At 35.0% G+C, this 22222-nt stretch overlaps 1 protein-coding gene across 3 annotated transcripts in view; it reads right to left on the bottom strand.

Annotated features, from left to right (window-relative positions):
* Nucleotides 1–22222, bottom strand: part of KCNT2 (potassium sodium-activated channel subfamily T member 2) — a gene marked incomplete at both ends in the record, with an annotated part of 316392 nt that overhangs the window by 31875 nt on the left and 262295 nt on the right. For 2 of the 3 annotated variants that reach the window (XM_084246075.1, XM_084246076.1), the window contains 2 exons: nucleotides 4967–5078; nucleotides 17122–17256. In XM_084246075.1, the coding sequence (XP_084102201.1) occupies nucleotides 4967–5078; nucleotides 17122–17256 (247 nt within the window). Of the gene's footprint in view, nucleotides 1–4966; nucleotides 5079–17121; nucleotides 17257–21005; nucleotides 21078–22222 lie in introns of all 3 variants that reach the window. The other variant, XM_084246074.1, reaches the window with a different exon arrangement.

The following is a 22222-nucleotide window of genomic DNA, read 5'->3' as shown; positions in this document are numbered from 1 at the left end:
TGTCCTCTCTACTCCTCAAATCATGTAAATACTTTCTCTGATGACGAAAGCAGCTTCATCCTGAACCTGTTAAGGATCAGTCTCCTCCATTAGTTGCTTGTTAGTATGAAATCAGGCTTGGTTGAAAAGTATGAGAAAGAACAGCTACTCCTGTAACTCAAGAAATTCAAAGGGTATTTGAAGTTCTGTGTCAGGACAAAGACTAGGGAAAAGACTAAATATATTTACTTACTTATACCATACTGTTCATCTCACATTTTCATTACTTTGCTTCTTACATCAGTGTGTAATTACCATATGATTGCTAAAGTGTAATCATGATCATCATTGGAGAGTGGTGATAGTTCAAAGGAAATTGAAAGGAAGTGTTCTTGAAGCAAATTGTGCCAAAAGCATGAATGAGAAGATATTTTAAAATGAGACACATCAAAACAAGAGTAACAAAATAAGTTGCTAGAGGGAGTTGAAATGAGATGTGATTTTTTTTTTATTATTTCCTCTGTTCCCTTTTGTTGTTACCTGTTATCTACTCTCCATCTCTGGTCAGCTTTTCTGCTGTGTTTCTGTTGACTGCTATATTATTTCATTAGGAGTGTCAATGGCCAACTGGACCAAAAAGTAAACATAAGGTGTTTTGAAGGAAAACAGTGACAGTGATGGGAACATTCAAGAAGGATTATATAAGACAAAATAAAACAACAAAAATGGACAACACAAAGGATAGGGCCAATGAAAATGCCAGATCAGATGTTCAGGAAATATTTTGCTAGACTTTCAAATTTGAAGAATGTAAGTGTCATTTACTACATGTGTCAGGGAATCTTAACTGTCCACAAAAGCCAACACCCTGTTCTTCCTAGGCACATGACTGAACACCATTTCTGAAGTTAGGCGTAGTCATGAGTAAGATCAACCAAGGCTAAAGAATTAATGTCTTGTGCCATTGCCAGATCTGGTCCAAAAAATCTTCAATGTTTAATATTGGTTGGGTATACTGTTACCTGATGCATTTTGTTGGACATTAAAAGATAGCTACTCAGGTAAGAATTAGTTTCAATAGGATTTGCAGGAAGTAGAAAGTTCAAAGACTAAAAGCCTTCAGATTTAAAAAGAATCTGTTTCCTGATGCCAACAGAACATGTCATAAAACTGAACAAAACATGAAAAAACAAAGTCCAACCAAATTTTCTTGTCACAATAATTTCAAGGTACTTCCATGAAAATAACAGAGAAATGCACGGATTGAGGAAGCAAAGAAATAAGGAACTTAAGTATTATATTTAAGAAAGAACTTTAAGTATACTTCTGATGACAGTTTGAAGGGAAGCATGTTAACCTATTGAAATTTATCAATTTTTTTTCAAATAATTCCCCAAGAAATTTATCAAATTTTTGAGAGAAATTAGCAATGTAGTCTGAAAAGGCTTTAGATTTCAATTATAATTGAAAAAGTTTCCATCAGCTTAAAAAATGTTTAGATATTGTCAAACTAGAATAACCAAGATGCAGGATGCAAACATTGCAGAGACTGTAAGTAGTATGTAGTTCTTAAGTGACATGAATAATAGTGAAGAAGGAAGAACTTGAGGTAAGAGACAAATTTACACAAAACAATGGCAAAGGGATTCCAGAAGACAGCAAATTTAAACAAATATTTAAGGATTTTCCTCTTCACAAGAGCTGAGAGGGGTTTTCACAATTATTGTTTATATCATTATTATAGGACCAGTGAAACTTCTGTGTGTTTAGTTCTTTTCTTTACCTCCTGGAAGCTACTGTGGCAATATTCTTCAGTGAATGCCCTTTCACAGAGAACAGTATCACTCCTGTTACTGATAGAAACCACCTATCAGAATAGAAGGTCTATTACCAGACAAACATCAAAATGTAATCCTCATATATGTGAAGTCTCCAGGGCAAAACCATTCAAAGTTCTCTACTCATTGTTATAGATTCTATCTCTGAGTTTGAATGACAACTACTAACTGGTAGAAAAGTGTGCTCAGCACTTTGAAGCTGATGTGTTTTTCTGATTTTAAACCTTGATTGTGTTTCTAAAGGTAAAGATCCCATGTGTGAAAGTGCAGGTGCACCTAATTGTAGGACAAATAAAATATGATATTCATAGTTATGTTTGGAAGAATAAAAACCCATCTTTTCCCCAATCAACGATAACTAGAAAATATTACTGGGATTTCACTTAAATATTAGAAATAAAGATCAGTTTACTAAGCTTAAATTTTTTCTTATATGCAGAATACAAATACAGAAACCCAACAATCACTTCAAATAGTAAGCTAGCTGTATTTCCATACCAATCAATATCATGGCCAATCTGCTGTAAGCAGAAACAGTGGACATATTTACCTATCTTTTGAGCTTGTTTTGAGTTTTCACAAAAGCAACAGGGCTTCATGACCTACTATGAGACATACCAGCCTGCATGTAGAGATAGAATTGACCTCAGTTTTCACTCTCGAAATCATGAGATTGCTAACAAGGAATGAAAAAGGTTGGAAAAGGAAACCCCCAGAGGGCATTCAGAAGAAAGGAATGGAATGGATTCACTATGAAAATTCAGTCATTTGCAAAAGATCTCTCCTTATATTGGTTAATTTGTAACTATCCAATGGACTCTAGCCACTTCTATATTCCTCTGTCCATAGATAACTTCTTAGTCAATAAAATTTGAATCCACTCTTCCTAAATGTGCCTCCCAGAAACTAAAACAAACTCCTTTCCTTTCTTCTGTGGCAAAGACAGATTTGACTTTTAACTATGCTTTTCTTATCAGTCAACTAATAAACTGTCCTCTTGCAAAATTCTGGTGTCATAAAATTGGCATTCTGCACATATGGCTGTGAGCCCCTTGACTCAGTTTAAAGTGAGTGGCTTAAAGAACAGAAATGTAGAAGTCTAATATCAGGGGTCAGGAGGATTGGTTCCTTCTGAGGACTGTAAGTGAAGTATCTGCTGTTCTCTTTTTGAGCAGAAAGCAGGATGGCATCCTGTCTCTCTGGGACTTTAACCTAGGTGGTGTGCTCAAGTTCTAACTTATTGATTGTTGCAAAAATGCAACAATACTTATTTTTCCTTTGGATAAAGATATTTAACATGTGTGTAAGTGCTATTCTCTGCCTGCCTATAGAAAAAAACGTGAGATATAGTTCTGTCTTTACACTCTCTTAAGTGGACTAATATAGACATCACAGTCTGACTTAATACTTATTTAAAAAAATCTACATTAGTGGAGAGGATTTCTAAGTTGGTAAAGGATTTATTTTTAATAATTCCTTAACAAAAATCAAAACCTCCTTTTGTTCTTCTCTCTCCCTAATGCAACAGACATACTCATTAATCCTGAAAGTATCTTCCATAATGATGACCTTGCTACATCAATTGACTTGGGATAAAATTGAATACATACAATGGAATATTAATTAATTGAAATGTTACTAATAATAATGTATAATTATGATTTTAGTACCATTTATTTAATTACTGATTGTATGCCAAAATTGGACTAAATGTCTTACTTAGACCATGTGCTGTTATCATTGCAATGACCCTATTATTTAGGTGTTACTACTATTTTCTATATAAGTATCCTAAGGCTATGAATGTCTAAGTAATTTATCTAAGTTTCATTCCTAGAAGTAGAGAAATGGACCAACTTGACTCCAGAACCTATCTTCTTTATCGCTGGGGGATTTTACACCACTTGTCATGAAGCACACCAACTACATCATGCCAACACTTATTCTAGCTGATTGCTGGTTATTGGGTTTGCTTGTGTATGCTAGGTCGATTTAACAATGCTTGTCACCCTTTCTATATTATTAAAGAGGTGTGGCATCATGGAACTTAACTGCCCTGGCATTATAACTAAGTTTCTCTTTCTGAATTGACTTAATAGCTATATATTCTTGAAAAAACTATACAACTTGTCTTATACTAGTTTCCTCAACTGGAAGTAGGGCACAGCAATACTTAAACATGTGTATAAATGAGCAGTAGAAAGGCTCAACTAGTATAATGTATGTGACACATTTTGGAGATGGAAATCAAAAGGAATGCAGAAATGACTTCACTCGACAATAAATTTCTCAGGGACCAGGACTGTATCTGGCATAAGTAACCAAAATAAAAGTAAGGAAAGAAAAAAACTGATAAAAAGTGTAAGGCAACTTATCTTTATCTCTCATATTATTATGAACAAAAAAAAATGGCCTATTAACATATTTTTAGATGTATAAGACTGAGTCTCTCTCAATCTTACATCAAATTCTCCCAGTATACTAGTAGCAAGCAAACACTGAATTCATTTATCCTTACCCTCAGCCTGGACACAAACCATTTGTTCACATTACATGACCGCAATCCCACTGTTAGAATTATCCAGATCCTTTTTCAATCCTAATCAAGTTCTCCCTTTTAAAGACCCACATTAAATGAAATTCCAATTCTTAATAAAATGTGACCTTGCCACCCCTACCTCCTTACTCTGAGGCATTGCCAAAGCTGTCTTAAATTGACAGTATCTCTTACCTAAGTAAGCAATAACTTGGCTTTGTCTGAGGTTATGTTGGTGACATTTGGGAAACTCACTTTCAACAAAATTTACAACTTTTCTAATGTCTTAAGAAGTTTGAAAACTACAAAACCTTATAACTTTCTTGACACAGCAAATCATTTGTGATATTATAGATATAATTTATATTTTAAATGGCCACACAATTCCTTCATAAAACATGTCATCAATTAATGATTAGTGGTAAATCTATCATGGATTTAAATCAAATCTCTCAATGCACATTTTTAAATTACAAGATTTTAGCACAAAAATAGTTCAAAAAGCATTTTTATGTTTGATATCTTATGGTTTTCCTTCTATACAGAGACATTTCTAGTTATTCTTTTTACCAACACAGTCAAATCCAGTTTATTTAATAATGTGGAGTCTTACCTTTTCCAGTTTTGAAAGAGCAAGAGAATAACAGTCTTTGGCTCTGAATTGCATGAATCTCATGTTGGCTGGGTGTGTAAGCTCAGTGATAATACTGAGACTGGAAAACAACCTACATTTAAAAAAAAATTGCATTACATTAACAACCCAACATGGTATTCTTTATAGCAACATATTTGAGTGAGTGATTCCTTGCCCTAGGCATGAATTGACATGCAATTACAAGAGCAGGTGGTATCACATAAAATGTTCTATAAAATGTTAGAAAAACACTTCTAAGAAAATATTTAAAAAACATTTTAGCACAATAAGAAAAATGAATGAAATCATTTGGCTTCTATTAGGCACTTTCTCCCAGCATAGAAGAGAAACTTATACAGCTGATTTAAGAATTTAGAATGTTGCTTTGTAGAAAATATTGAAATGGAAAATTCAAGAAGAACATGCTGATTGACAAAAATTTTGCCTGATGAGCTTATTGTCCATAATGGGAGTTCTTTGATCTCTATGGCTCCCTATTTCCATAGTATGGAATTTCAAATGTCAAATTTTGCCATAATGAACTTCTCAGAGGAGAAAATATTTTTTACTGAAATAGCATTTCTTTGTAATATATTCAGACCAAGGTTCAGTTGATAATGTTCTAAAAGGATCCTGAGAATTTTCACATGTTGTAGCTCTGCATTAGCTTTTTCCTATTAACCTCACACTCAAAAAAAAAAAAAAATGCAGGCATGCACCCAGGTACATTATTTTTTCCCACAAAGTAAAGAGACAAGAAAAAACTACACAAATGCCTTTTTGTTGTTGATAATTGGATTTTTACCTGACATCTATGCATGCTTGGTAGCTCTGGGTTACAATATTTTGAGATATCCGGTGGTAACCACTTCATGTGATAATCAGCCTTGTTCCCCAGACAATAAGTGTTTTAACTCAGCAATGGCCACATAATTTTCCTACCACCATGTTGAACCCATACCTTGAACTCAGACTGATTAAAAATATGCAGGATATAAACTCTGTTAGTGGAAGAATGAGGGGCACCCCAGGATCCCCAAATCTGCCTGCACTAAATAGGTTCTGTCATCCACCACATCAAGACAAAACATTCTCTTAGTGCATAAGATCTTCAATAGAAAAGAACTTCAATACAATTAATGTGCAACGGAGAGAAAAGAGAAATACCGTTACCGATATCCTCATGGGTAAATGCCCAAACAGGGTTGGCCCAAAGTGAAGCCACTGAGGCCCCAAAGCTTACAACAAGTCTAGGCCACCCTCTGGGAAAGGCGCCACCATAGAAAGGGGAAGAGGGGACCAGGAAAATCTGGAAGGAAAGGAGCAAAATCAAAATGCAAGTCGAAGTAAAGGCTGCCACTGTCACCCTCTCCAAGAGTCTCCCCTCCATGCCTGTTTCAAGTGTCCCCTTGCATGTCCTCATAAGTCCCTTGGACAAATCCAGGGCTAAGAAGCAAGCGTGGCCTTTTCACATGTCTCTTTAATCCAGGTGCCTCCTCCAGGTCCTCTTCTTTTCTTCCTTTCCCCAGTTTTTTTTCTAGCTTCTCCTCACTCCTCAGCTCCAACCTTCCTTGGGTGGGGCAGGGAACCTGTGACCTTCCCTTTCTATGGATATCACACTTGTAAACCTCCAGTTAATGACTCAACACATCAGCTTGTCCAGCTGATCTTACTCTCATTTCATGAGTTTCAGTGTTAGGGCACTAGTCTTCCACATGCTCCAGTGCTTTTTTGGTTCATTATAGAGGAACACAGCTCTTTTTTTCAATATTAATTTTTTTTACATCATTGTTCATTTTTAAACAATATTTGCTTCCCCCTACCTGCTCAGGTGTAGAGTTTCGTTCCCCAATGCACCCGTGTACCATCACCTCAGACCCCTGTGCTCCTCCCTCCCTCCCTCTGATCCCTCTCCTGCCTCCTCCCCTGCAATGTGTCTCTGATTTATAATTGTCTGTTTTTGCTTTGTTGAGTTTTGTACTGTTATTATTTTTTTTACACTGATGTCTAATTTGGTTCCCCTATATTCCTGCTATAAGTGAAACCATCCGATATTTTTCTTTTTCCTTCTGGCTTATTTCACTGAGCATAATTCCTTCTAGTTCCATCCACATTACTGTGAATGGCATGAGTTTATCTTTTTTGATTGCTGAATACTATTCCATTATGTACATATGCCACATCTTCATATGCCACAGTCATCTATTTTTGGGCATTCGGGTTGTTTCCAGGTTTTACCTATTGTAAATAGCGCTACAATAATCATAGGTGTACAGGTGTTCTTTTGAATCAATGTGTTTATTTCCTTTGGGTAGATCCCTAGGAGTGGAATTGCTGGGTAGTATGGTAGCTCCATTTTTAGTAGACTTTGGAACCTAGCTTTTCATAGTGGTTGGACCAGTTTGCACCCCACCAGCAATGCAGGAGAGTTCCTTTTTTACCACAGCCTCGCCAACATTTGTTGTTGCTTGTTTTTTTGATATGTGCCATTCTTACTGGTGTAAGGTGATATCTCAATGGAACACAGCTCTTTTAAAATGGGAACCCTGATCTGAACTTTAGGACTATATATGAGTTTTGATTGGATTTTTTCCAGAACTGCTCCCTTCTCCTAGGGAAAAGAATGCTGCATACCTACTAAGCAGCATAAAGATGTTAACTTCTATAGCAGAGGCCCAGCCTGTGGTCAGGTCTTCCTTGACATTTGTCTCTCAGATCTATCTTCACTGGGTTTTGGCCACCATTCTAGTTAAGACTCTAAAAATTCTTTAAAATACTCTTTCAGTATACAATTCAATTATGTGTGAAAACTGTGCGTCCTCTTAATTTTCTTAATTGACTAATACTTGAATCTTACTTAATCAAAACCTTTGAAAATTATATCATCAGGTGTTTTTGTAAATTCCACTCTTTAAAATAAAAAATATAATCAGCATTACATAGCTTAATCTCCATTTTGAAAGCAAATGTTGTTGTGTTTCTTAATCTAGGTAAATCATAATTAGTTTGATAGAAATAACATCAGTAAAACGATCAGAATATAATTTTCTTTAGCTGTTTTTTAATGTTAAAAATACCACAATTTTATTTGTGCATTTGATCATTGTTCTCAATAGTTTTGTTACCTTAAATTTGTGAGGTTGAATTTGTGAGGTTAGTCTCTCTAAAAATGGTTCAATAGGCTTTTCTCAACATACCCACAGGCCTCTTGTCATTTGTTATGGGAACTAGAGGCCAATCAAGCCCCACCCCTGCAAGCCTTTGAAGGTTTATTACCATTAAATAAAGTGTATTATTTTGGGCTGAGAGTAGTGAGGGTCCTAAAAGACTGTGAGAAGCTTCTGTGCTTGCCTAAGTCCTTCACCCCTCCATAATTAAGGAAGAGACCATGTTCTAAACTTCTGCTCTTTTGCTACTTGAAGAAGCAATCACTGTTTTCCCTGGCATGACTAAAGCTTTTAAGTTTGAGGGTATTTCCCCCCTGTTCTAGGTTTATTGGTAAACATGCTCTAAGAATCTCATCTTTACTCTGGGAGTAAGGATGATGTCACTCTTTTCTGTCTGTCTTGTCAAGTCTCCCCATCTCTCCTGGTGTGCTTCACTGTCCTTAAGAATGCACAGCCATGTAATTTCTCCATATGTGTGTTATTAATTGTTTTTCCTTTGCTAACCAGCCTGATGCTGTTTTGGTTACTTTTACAGCCTGAGAAGAACACTGAAGAATTCAGGGATGATTTCTTTTGTGTCCCAACAAGTCGATTAAGGTAACTCTACAGCTCAGATTCTGTAAAGGAGAGGTGCTGTGAATTTTATAGATATGCTTTGTGATACAGCACATTGACATACAGAAGATACTGTTTCTTAGTAGTGTTGTTAAATTTTTTAGCTTTTTTTCTTTTCTCATGTTGTCATTTGTACTTTAGCTGAGTTCCTTTCCTCTACTTTTCTCCTCAGTCTCTGTATTTTGAAAGTGCAGCCATTATTTAAAGGTTCTCTCAAATTGAATTGAGATGAAGTTTTAAAATTGCCCAAAGTTGGAATCATTCTTGTCACATTGGCTCCCTAACATGTGACTTGCACTGTTTATTACACAAAGGGTTGAACTAATCCCTGAATGGTTTTATCCTTTAATACATCATTACAGCTAGAAAGTCAGTTGCACTCTAAGGGCCCAGTGCTCCTCATAGTCCTTTAATTCAGTATTACAGTAAGTATTTTCTCAATTCTTGTGTGTTTTTGGCTTAGTAGATAAAATCTTGATGAAGTTACAGCAAGTTAACATTATTTATAGAATAACACTACTTATTTATTTCCTTACCACCTTCTTTTAGATGCTCTATTCTTTTTGCTCAAATGTCACTAATGATAGCATATTTTATAAATTAAAGTTCATTGTTTCAGAAACTTTTGAAAAATTAGAATGGCCTAATGGAAAAATATCAATTGATTTTGCAGCTGGCACCAAGGCACAAAGCCTAGGAAATGCCACCTACTGCCAAATTTCACACCATCTGGTAGTTTCAAAATAATTTATTTAATAAATATTTAATAAATATTTCAAAACAAACAGTGTCACTGGAGATATTTACCTTCATATGAGTATAGCCACAGATATTATTTTATAAGCTTCGATGAAAGGAAATAAAATGAATAAATAATAGTACTAAGATGGGTCAATGAACATAAAACTCCATAGAATTATTTAGTTAATTAGGGGTCTCCCTGGTGGTGCAGCAGTTTGTGAAGCTGTTGGCAGCCTCTGCAGCGTGGGTTTGATTCCTGGCCAGCCAGGGAGATACCCACATGGTGCAGCAGACCTCGCCTGTCTTGTCTGCTGCTCCCCTCAGCAGCGTACTTCAGTCTTTCTGCCTGTTCTGCTCCCTGCTCTGTCTCTGGTGAATCTTCTCACTCTCTTGTGCCTCTGGCCTGTAACCCAGCTCTTGTATAAATAAAAATAAATCTTTAAAAAAAAGAATTATTTAGATAATGTAACCTATATTCATGCTCTTTTGGAAATTTTTTATTTTCTTTTAGAAATAATGACTTATTTTTCATGTATTATCTAACTTTGTATAAATTTGTGATTATTTGGACTCTTGCTTATCATCTTTTTCTAACACCTATCAAATAGAAATTTAGTTCCATGCAGCCAGATATATTTGAGATCTTAGTAAAAGTTAGTCATATGATTGAGTGACCTGGTCATATATTTAACTGACTTACAGAATTGAAATTAGATAGGACAACACAATTTACGTAATGTGCCATTTTTTTTTATATATGAACTTACACCATTTATATTATATTAAACTGAAAAACAATACATTATCTAAGTCTGCCACCTAGTGAAAAATCTAGAAATAAATAATAAATGATGAAATGTTTTATTGCAGTGCCCTTTGTATCTATAATGTTTTACCTGTATTCAATTGTAATATTTTATATTTAGAAATGTGATTGTCTAATAGATTTGATTTTGTAACTTTAAAATGTTGACACTATAAACCTATTTCTGGGACTCACTATGACCCAAAATACATTTGATTACAGAATATTTTAGAAATAAAATTATGTCTTTTTTTTTTCCTAGGCAGTAATATTGTAATTAAAAAATGTTGTACATCAAATTAAAGAGCTTCTGTACAGCAAAAGAGACAGTAACCAAAACAAAGAGACACTCCACCAACTGGGAGAAATTTTTTGCACACAACACGAATGATAAAGGACTGATCACAAAAATCTACAAAAAGCTGCTGAGACTCAACAACAAAAAAAAAGCAAACAATCCAGTTAAAAAATTGGCAGAAGAGCGAAAAATAAACTTCTAAAAAAGGAAATGCAAATGGACAATATGCATATGAAAAAATGTTCAACATCACTTGTAATCAGGGAAATGTAAATCAAAACTACAATAATACCATCTTATGCCAGTGAGAATGGCACATATTAAAAAAACTAGCAACAACAAATGTTGGCGAGGATATGGAGAAAAAGGAACTCTCCTGCACTGCTGGTGGGAGTCAAACTGGTCCAACCACTATGGAGAACTGTGTGGAGGATTCCTCAGTCTGCTAAAGATGGAGTTTCCATATGATCCAGCAATTCCACTCTGAGATATTTACCCAAAGGACACAGACACATTAATTCAAAAGGGCACCTGTACCCCTATGTTTATAGCAGCACTATTTATAATAGCTATAGAAACAATCCAAATTCCCAAAAATAGATGATTGGATCAAGAAGATGTGGTACATATATACAATGGAATATTACTCAGCTATCAAAAAGATAAACTAATGAAATTTGCAGCAACATGGATGGAGCTGGAAGGGATCATGCTCAGCTAAAATAAGCCAGAAAGAAAAAGAAAAATACCGGATGGTCTCACTTACAGCAGGAATTTAGAAAAACTAAATAAGGGACCAGGAGAAAAACTAATTATAATAAAGTAAAAATCAAAATCAACAAGCAACTATAAACCAGAGACACACTATGGGGGGGGGTGCAGAAGGGGGTAGGATCAAAACAAGGGGGGTGGGAATTGTGTGGGGCCTATAACCAAGATGAATATACATATATTGTGCAAAAATGAAAAATGATATAAAAATATATAAAATAAAAAAATAAAGTGATAAAAATTGTTCTATTTAAAGCTTTCTTATAATCACTTTATGCCGGGGACCAGCCTCTGGCAAAACGTCTTGCCAGGGGTTCCTGAAAGGATGAGACGGCCTAGGCGAAAACGAAAGGGCTGAAACTTAAGGGCTGAGGGGAAGGGGATGAGGTAGAATGAGGAGACACTGACACTTGGTGAGGTGCTAGTATCTTCTGCTGAGAGACTCAGCAGGTCTTTTTTTTATTCATTATTAGTAATAATAATAAGGAAATACATTATCATGTGTAAAGCAAAAACAATTAGTATATTATGTTTCCCATAGACTACTGGCCCCTACGGGTCTCAGCTAGACGGCAGCTTTCAAGGTTAATAGATAATAAACCAAACCTAACATTAAAGCTACTTATTTTTTCATTTAGACAATTATTTAAAACAGTAAATAACCGCCAGTGCATCCCTATCAGCTAAAGCCTAAGCATCAAAGGACTATTCCATTCACATGACCTTCAGCCGGAGACCAGCTGCTGCTCAGCTATCAGAACTTTTTCTACCTAGAAATTCCTTAACTCAAATAGCTTCATATTAAAAACTTTCCCAAGAAACTTCAAGAGAAGGCAAAAGAAGGACCTATTATAATTATTGTATTGTAATGCTTGTCAGGCATGTTTAATAAACCATCTCCCATTGTCAAGTGGGCCAAACTGCCCAACAACTAATTTCTAAACAGACAATTTTTCATGCTATTTACTTACAATATGCTGATACATATAATTTATTGCCTAATATACTTTTTGATAAATTTTTCTCTCTCTATGACCAAGAACAAAAAGCAAAGGGATGCCAGATCTTCAGCCCCATGGTGTGAGGCCTTCTCTCTTAGCTGCTTGTCAGTATCCTATCTGGCTGGAGCAACAAGGCCTCCTGCAGCATGATTATGCTGATGTAAGATATCAGTGAAATATTCTCTGCCAAAATTCTTTTTTTTCCCAAGATTTTATTTATTTATTTTTGCACAGAAGAACTGGGGTGTAGGCCAGAAGTACAGGGTGTAAGAGGGTTCACCAGGGACAGAGTGGGGAGCAGTACAGGCAGATCTACTGGAATACACTATTAAGGAGAGGTCTGCTGTGCTATGTGGGTTAGTTCCCTGGCTGGGGATCAAACTCAGGCAGAAGTGGAGGGCCAACATGGTGGTAGCGTTGAGACTTTACCCGTAGGCCACCAGGGAGGTCCCCTGAATTAATTCTTAATAAATATTTTTGACATGCCTAGTGTGAACCAATACAAAAATAAAAGGCATATTGTAAACTTATTTCACAGAATACTGAGAGAATTGAGACTAGTTGCTTTTGCATATTAAAGCAAAACAACATAAGAACATACAAATCTTGAAAATGTTTACAATATCTTAAAATATTACATTCTTGTTAGTGTGCTACACTGTACATTCTTTTTTTTTTTTATTTTTACACTGTACATTCTTATCTGTCCTGGTGACTGGGAATGATGTTTTTGAGTAACAAGGGAGTAAATTAATACACAGGTTTACAGACATAAAGAGATACATGAAAAGTCAGTGTAAGACTACAATTTAGTATAAACATTAAAACAAATATAAATATGCTTTAATCTCTGGCAAATATTTATCTAACAGGTTAGGCCTAGGTCATGTGCTTTTGATAAACGTAATTGGCCAAAACCCATTCTCTCATCTGTAAATTCCTGCCTCTCTATTAAGCAAAAGTTGTCAAAACCCATTCAGCATCCAGTCTGTTAGCCTTTGCCCCTCAAACTAAGCAAGTATTTATATCAGCAGCCTTAAGGCCCAAGGCATGACTCTCCTCTGCATCTGCCCATACTCACTTTTGAGAGAGTCCTCTCACACAGTAAAGCTTCAATTCTAACCCAATCGACTGACTTCTGCATGAATTCTTCCAGTGTAGAAGTCAAGTAGCCCGGGGTAACTCAGCACCCCTGGGCCCCAACTGTGTGATACATATGAGACATCTCCTACATTTAAAACTTCATCTCTATTGAAAAGAAACAGAATATACTGCCCCAGAATATGCCTTGTGAACATGGGATCCTTTTGAGCTAGTTATTTTTTAAGAAACTGTAAACACAGGGGCCTCCCTGGTGGTGCAAGGGGTTAGGCACTGCACTACGAAGCAATCCACAGCCTCTGCAGCATGAACTCAATCCCCGGCTGGCCAGAGAGCGATCCACATGGCGAAGCAGACCTCTCCTGTCTTGCCCGCTGCTTCCCTCAGCAGTGTGTTTTGGTCAGGCTCCCTGTTCTGTTCCCCACTCTGTCTCTCGTGAATTCTCCCACTCTTCTGCATTTCTGGCCTATGCCCCAGCTCTTGCATACATAAATAAATAAATCTTTTTTTTTAAAGAAACCATAAACACAGAAAAAATTCTCAAAATTGAGAACTTACCCTTTTGCAAGAGACATTTCCATTTATCAGAAAATCTCCACTTGTGTCTCCCTCTCTATATGAGGATATGAAGGTTGGCCAATTTCTAGAAACTCATCAATGGAGATGGCATGGAGTAAAAATCTGTTTAACAACCTTACCCTTAACTAACTGTTTTCCTCACAGCCTCCCATAACTGCTTCCCCAGTCCCTACCAACTGCTTTTGTCTTTCACTGGAGATGACATTTCAAGTGATGACTTGGGCCATTTTTGATGGAGTTGCTGAGTTTTCCTGGATATTTCCCACGTATAGAGGAGGCACATGTTATTAAATTTCTGTTTTTCTCCTGTAATTTTTTTTTAAGATTTTATTTGTTTATTTTTGCACAGGGGAACACTGGGTAAAACAGGAGAGGTATGCTGTGCCATGTGGGTTACCTCATGGCAAGGGATCAAAATCAGGCCAGCTGTCCCAGTGGGTCTTCATGGTATAGTGTTGAGACTTATCCCCTGGCCACCAGGGAGGTCTGTGTTTTTGTTTTTGTTTTTTAAATTACAAAGGGTGTCTCAGTCAAGAACCTCAAAGGGTAGATGGAAAACTATTTTGACTCTTTTACAATATAAAACCATAGCTAATCAAAAAAGGTTAAAATATTTTTGTATTATATAAAGGTATAATTCTCATACTTAAACTTAATCAGAGTCAGTATTTTTAGTTATGTCATCTTACATGTACATATGCATCATGCTTGTTTGATTACCCGCTAAGTAAGAGATGATTTCCTCTGGGCCTCAACAGTACTATTCAATATAGATCAATTGCTACTTAGCTATATTAGAAATGAATTGCCACTAACTTTAGAAAGTATATTTCTCCTTATGGAAGACGTTCTTACTCGAGTTCAGGGTAGGCTTTCCAGAAGTTATGACAGATTAATTACGCCTCTGATTTCCCCGTTTTTGCATGAATATTGCAAGAAAGTTTAATCATTTTATGCATTTTATAGATGAGATATACATACTTAAGGTCATAGAATTAGAGTCTGCTGGAACTTCTGGGATGGTTGTGCTACATGAAATCTACATGTTGCTACAGCATATTGTTTCAACGTATGTCACATAAAAGTGATCATTATTTTGTTAATAATTATAATAGCTAGGGCCTCCCCGGTGGCGCAGCAGTTGAGTGCTGGGTTGTGAAGCTGCCTGCAGCCTCTGCAGTGCCAGTTCGATCCCCAGCTGCCAGCGAGGGTCCCACATGGTATGCAGACCTCTCCTGCCGCCCGCTGCTCCCCTCAGCAGTGTGCTTCGTCAGTCTGCCTGCTCTGCTCTCCCCTCTGGCTCTGGTGAATTCTCTCACCTTCCCACACTTCTGACTATACCCAGTGCTTGTATAAATAAATAAATAAATAAATAAATAAATAAATCTTTAAAAAATTTATAATAGCTAATAATTTACTAAATGTAGGTTACCAGGCATGTGTTAAGCCAATACATATCTTAAAATCTTGCAGACACACCTCTATGAAGGAGAGGTGCCATTTTCCCCTCCCCCACTTACTTCCTGAGCAAGGTAGTTACTGGGAAATAGGGGTGGAGCTGAGCAGCCAGGTGAAGCTATATCACACAGGAGGCAGGTGAGCTCTGGGGGTTCTTGCTTCCCTGAATTTGACTTGCACCCAGAGACTTTGAGAGACAAAGGGAGGAGAGACATGTAGGAGAACTTAAAGAGACCAGAGGGTGAAAGGCACATGGGGAGATTGGCCTTGGCAGAGAGAATGGAGACCATTATCCTAATTTGTATTTGTGCAACTCTCCTTCTGTCCTAGACTTACCCAGTCCCTTCATTCCTTTTTGTGGTTTCTTGCCAGAAGGTACCTTAGATTTGTGGCAAGTGTTAGGCCTCTGAGTCCCCACTTAGGCTCAGTCATATTTGGTTAGGCATTTGCCCACGAGGGGATAGATAATTTTAAGGGTTTTAATGGGAAATTATTATTAGGAATATACTTTTCCCCTCCTCTTTCTATTATAATAATTCTATTAAAGATCTTTCACACTGAAAGTCTGCTCCCTTTGTCTTTGTACTGTGGATGGCAGAATCCCTTTTACAGCATGTACTTCTTATGTGTGGGGCTCCGGGATGCCCCTCAGTCATAAGCTAACAAACAAAATGATTAAGACATTGATGCTTCGAGAAGGAAAGTAATTCGCCTTAATGTCATAGTCAACTTAAGCGGGACTCATGTAGCTCTCTCTTTTGAATTCTGAACTCAAATTATAAGTACATAATAACCCTCAACATATGCTTTACCACAAAATGATGGTAAGAAAGTAGAGGGGAGATGATAATAGAATTCATTCTTATATTGACTTTCATGTTTTGGAGGTTCAGAGCCTTAAAGCTGTCTTAGGTATCTGCAAAACTAAACAGACAAAGCAAAATGCCTAAAAACATAGTCTTTTAGATACTTTAATTTAAAAATCATTTTAGGAAGAATCTTGCCAAATGACACAGATGTATTGATTTGTAGATGACTTTGACTTTGCTTACAGCATGTACTTTCCTCTGGTAAAGATTGCTTACTCTTACCAGAAGATGAAGATAAAGAGAATTCCTATCTGGGTGAATTCAACTAACAAAAGACAGGAAAAGAGTGAGTTGAGGTTAAGGTTATAATTTTGCTCCTAACATGGGTAAATTACAGCCTTGTAATTGTTGTATCCTAGTTATCCAGTATATGAAAGTATAACTTTGGTCACTACTATGCACAGCAATCAAGATTAGAATATCCCTTTTCTACAAGAAATCACGTCTGCTACTGTGCATGATTTCTTAAAAAATCTATTGTTAAATTATATAAGAAAACAGATTTATCATTCTATTAATTTTTAAGAGCATTCCTGAACTATTAGAAATTTGACTTTATCTAATGCAAGTCACATATCAGGTGGTGATAATGGTTGTAGGATTAAACGAATAAACATAAATTCATTGTAGGAATTTCATGTTCATTCCTCATACACACATTCACACTCAAATATTCCACAGATGTTTGGCACTACGTAAACAACTTGACTGGGCTATTCAGATATTTACCTGAAAAGGGTCTGCACATTCACAATCGTTTTGGCATCGGCCATGTAGTCTTCCTCCGCACTCATGGTGCTCTCTTTGTCCACAACTACCATGTTGGCAGCGAAGGTCACTCCACACCTGAGTAAATCATCTAGACTTTGATAAAAATCAACAGAGAAAAATGGACTTTCAATAAATCTCAGTGTTAGGATCAGTGTCAAACTCATTTAACCCCTGCACTTGTAATGGCTGCATTTATAGGTGGCTCTCACAGAGTGTGCACCAGCAGATGTTAGTGGGAATTATAATACAGTATTCTGTACTGATATGAAATAATATGTGTTTTGGGGATCTTCATGTTTCATTAAATCTCAACTGTACAAAAGGATATGCACTAAGAATTTTTAATAATAATTATGAATGATATAAATAACAAGTGGAGTACATCCATTGTGCAATCAAATTGAAATAGAACATGTCGGACTTTGTTATTTTTTTCAGTTAATGCACTATTTCAAAGACATGACATCTACATTTTTTATCCCTAAGGAGCTTTTGGTAAAAGAGATAGAAATGAATATTATTGTGGTAATTTAGATAGTCAAGCCTAATAAATATAAAATATGAAATATTTATTTTTAAATGTCTATTATGTTTTGGTGTAAGAGCTACTTGTTATAGATTGGTTCTACACAGCCAAGAGCATGTGAAATAAATGAAGATCAGTTGTTTTCAAGCCTACTGTTCATTTAGCCAGCCTTTATTTTTTGAGCAAGTGATTGGCTAACCTGATTTCTTTGGCTGTATAAATTAATTGATAAATGAGGATACGAATCCCTATCAGTTGTGATCTAGTCAGACTTTTCCCCTATCATTGATAAAGACTTGACCTAGCATTCTCTCACTGAATTAAAAGAAAATGTTCATGAAAGCTTACACAAGGGAAGACATATTCTTATTGTTTCTACTTAATTCAAATTAGAAAAATAGGACTGAATTTGATAAGGACATTAAACTTGAACAAGAATGTTTTAGGTAGAGCTAATTGAAGACATATAATTTGGGCTAATTGATTTTGACATCTTCTGATTTAAAATAGGTAGTGTAAAACTTAAAGAACAGCTGTTCCTTTTATATCCTTAAATTGAAGAAGCATTTCCCTGAGGATCTTTTCCAAGTGTATGACTGGTTCAGTTAGCCAGGTCATGTTAGAGGGAACTATTTTCCTTTCATGGGAAGGCAGGAGGCAGGATTTCTTACTCTGTTATAAGGCGAGAGAGTATTACCAAAGCTTTGAGTCCAAGATCCCCAGGAGTAGTCCAGAAAAAATATTTCGCTTGAATCAGGAACAATGTTCTGTGGCAGAGATTTTATGGCTAAAACTGTGGAAACAGAATGTTATTCCAAATAAATTTCCTATGGTGAGAGGGGCCAGGACCATAACATCTAACCAATATGGTGACCAAGTTTAAATCTCTAGAATACTTGGGTGTTCCTTTTATCTAGGAAATTCATTGTAATTGTTCTTACATTGCTTAAAATACATCTAAAAAGGAAAGAGGTAGGTAGAAAATGAATGTGATATGGTCCATAAAAATTATGCCTTAAAAATGTCTTCAACCCACCTTATTATAATTTTAACATTCTCATATTTCAGTATTACAAAATTTTTTCCCATTTAAAAAATATTACAATTATCTAGACAGGAAAATGGAAAGATAAGGTGGTAGAAGGTAAGCTTTATTGAGAAGGATATAGAGATAAAAGTTTTGATAGGAAAGGTGAGTATTTCATCATCAATAAACCATGAAGTTGAAGGTAATATCTGACAAAAGTTTTACTATGAGGATACCTATGTTAAATATCTAACAGCTCCCTATAACTATATGCATCAATTTACTCTATATTAAAAAATTTGCTCCTGTAATTGACACATAACCTTCAAAAATAATTTTAGTAATATTAAATGGATTTGTCTATAGAAAATACATAAAATTGGAATGACATTCCTAAACCATGAAGAAACATGTTTGCTCTATATTTTAAATTTGAATTATTCTTTATATATATTCTAATGTTATCTTTTTCTTTTTTCTTTTTTATTAGGTTACTAATTTATTGTTATAACTATCTGTCATAATTTCTCCCCATTATCCTGTCTACAAAGCTGGTGCTTTTCCCATTGCAATTGATGTCTAGGAGTATAGCACCTGTTTTCTTTTATGTATTTTATGATTGCAGGTCTTATGTTGTTTGAAAATTATAGAGATTACCATAAAGGATGAGGGGGCAGAGAGGAGAGGGGAAGGAAGTTGATAGGGTATTCGCACTGGCGTTTGGTGGAGTGTGAGTGAAGCAATAGCACATACTGGGGTAAGAAGTTATATTTCCAACAACATAGTTGATGATGGATGTAATAAATACATACATCTTATATTTAAAAACAAAATTATATACTTATATAAACAATTGATCAGCAAATTAAGAGCATTTGAAAGGAAACAAAACAAAGTAAAACCAAGAAACCCAAAGCGAGGCCAATAAGCAAGGTTGTTTTACGCAGTTCAGCCACCAGATGGCTGCCTAAGGAAAAAAATCATATGGATTAAAAATAGCTTCAGATAATCTTATTGGCAATGCCTCACTTTTTACACTTTAAGATTTTCTTTCCTAAGGGGAACTAAAATGTGAATGTATAAATATAATGGGTTATTTGTGAGTGTTTTAACCCATTAAATGCTTTGCTTATTTTTTTCTGCTTTTAAAGACATTTCAAACACAAGTAAAAGAACAGTTTTTGCCAATGACCAGCTTCAATAACTATCATCTCTAATTCTAGGAATCTGATCCTCTCAGTTGTTTTCCTTAACATAAATACTTTTATAGAGGAAGAATTTATTTTGCAATTAATATCAGAAAGAGCAGAAGGAAGATTTATTTTTTATCTTTTAAACTTTTTTTTTCTAATGAATTTTAATAGAATATAATATCTAGGTAATGCTATTAGTGATAAAATAAGGGTTGATTTTACTTTCATGGATTTAGAAATAGTTTTAGTTCATCTAACCACATTTAGATAGTTGGTTAGTATTTCTCACAAATGATAACATGAGTCACATTAGCATAGAGTGAGGCTAAATATATATATTACTGTTTGACCTTTAAGGTATCCAACCCACAGTCAATAAATACTTTCAAAGTTACAAAACTGTTTTTTTCAACATCCACAGGATGATGTTCACAATTGATAACTTTCAGCATTTTATTTTAAAAGCTCTGGCTGATATTTTTAAAATTGTAAAAAGTGTATTATAAGCATAACAATTTTATGATCTTTTAAGTTTTTAATTTTTAATAATATGTTGGTGCACATAAGATAATTTATATTTAATACTAATGCACTGCACACTTTGGAGCTGAAATTAATAAATATTTTAGAAAGTACAGACTCTGATATACTGCTGGGAAGAGTAAACACTTAAGGAAATGCTCTAACACATAAATCCGGCTACAATGAGCATTTCTAAATTATTTTGAAGATTTCTATAAGTTATGACAATGATATTAATGAATCACAATGTTGAACTTCTAGATTTCCTTTACCACTGTGTCAATAGTAATAATGCTACTATTGTAGACAACACAAAACTGAAATAGCTTTAGAAACTTAACAAAATTGACAAAAATTGGCATGCAGTAAGATAGGTTTTAATTTAATAATACATTACTGCTTAGAAACTTTGAATATAAGATGTATAACACGAGAACATAAGCTCTACATGCAAACTATTTTCATATTTGCAATACTGAAACGGTAAATTACACTCATCATGCAACAAGGGCACAGCACATGACAAACCACAGGACACCACACTAGTTAGTGTGCCAAAGATTTTGCTACCTACTTGTCAATAGAGCCCACCATGTAGTAAACCATTGGAAACCAACAGATTGCATCCAGAAAATGCATATCTGGCCTAAGTAGCAGATGGGTTACAAAATGAAACACAATGTCACAAGACTGGCAGCACTTCTAAGGGAAAGGAGTAAGTTGACTTAGTTTGCATTTTCAAAATAAAACACTAACAATGAGAATCATTTTAAGTGACTTTTTCCTTAACATTAATTAGAAAATATCATTTTTTGTACTTGTTATGAATAAATCAATGCAGTCAGGATTATAAAAACAAGTTGTATTTCTGCTCTGTAAATCAGAAACATTATGGCATAATTCTATGACAAATACTAAGTTGCTACTCTTAATTGTGACTAACAAAATCTTAGTAATGAGTTTAAAAGTTATTTATGGAAATAAAGACTTTTAAAAAGAGAAAGTAAGGCTATTATATGACCCAATGTATAGGGAGCTCAATTCATTTTCCTATTAAAAGCAACTTTCTCTGAGGGCTATGTAGAGTAACAGCATGCACCTTAATACATCAAAATATCAAGCAATAAATATTGATATATCTATACAATATAGGATGTAAAACTAAAATGAAAGTCATTCACCTTTTAATTTATTGATTGACTATTTACTATTGAGCAAATATTTACTATAACTGAAATCTTTACTTATATGCATATTTGGAGTAATCGTAAACCTGGAAACTTCCTCCGAAATCACTTAATCCACTGCATTCATTTTATAAAGTTGATAATTCTTTCATGCACCTATTTACTGAACATATAGGTATCCCAAGTATTTTATATAATGGACATCTTAATATACTCAAGCATATGCAAAAGAGAGTATCATGTTAACTTGTACTATAAGAAACACAGAGATTTGGGTATAGCCAAAATATACATTAGAATATATGTTTTAATCTGAAAAAGTTAACTTGTGAAACAAATAGAATCACACTACTTTTATTGATAAAGGTGGTTTAAAGGAAACCTGAAATACAAAGAATAAATCAATTGTATACTTACACGTAACATGTTGACTAATTTAAAAACAAAGGCAACACTGTTTATGGCACTATACTGCTTAGTAATTAAAAAGTAATATAAATAATATAGCCTCTTAATAGACTAATCTTTCTAGCTATTGAGAAACAGTTAATTGTAAGTATAATGTTTAAATTGAGAGCATCATTATTGAAAAACTTCACATGAA

The sequence above is a fragment of the Talpa europaea genome, assembly GCF_964194135.1.
Source record: "Talpa europaea genome assembly, chromosome: 10".
Classification (NCBI taxonomy): Eukaryota; Metazoa; Chordata; class Mammalia; order Eulipotyphla; family Talpidae; genus Talpa; species Talpa europaea.
This window is presented reverse-complemented; position numbering and strand designations above follow the sequence as displayed.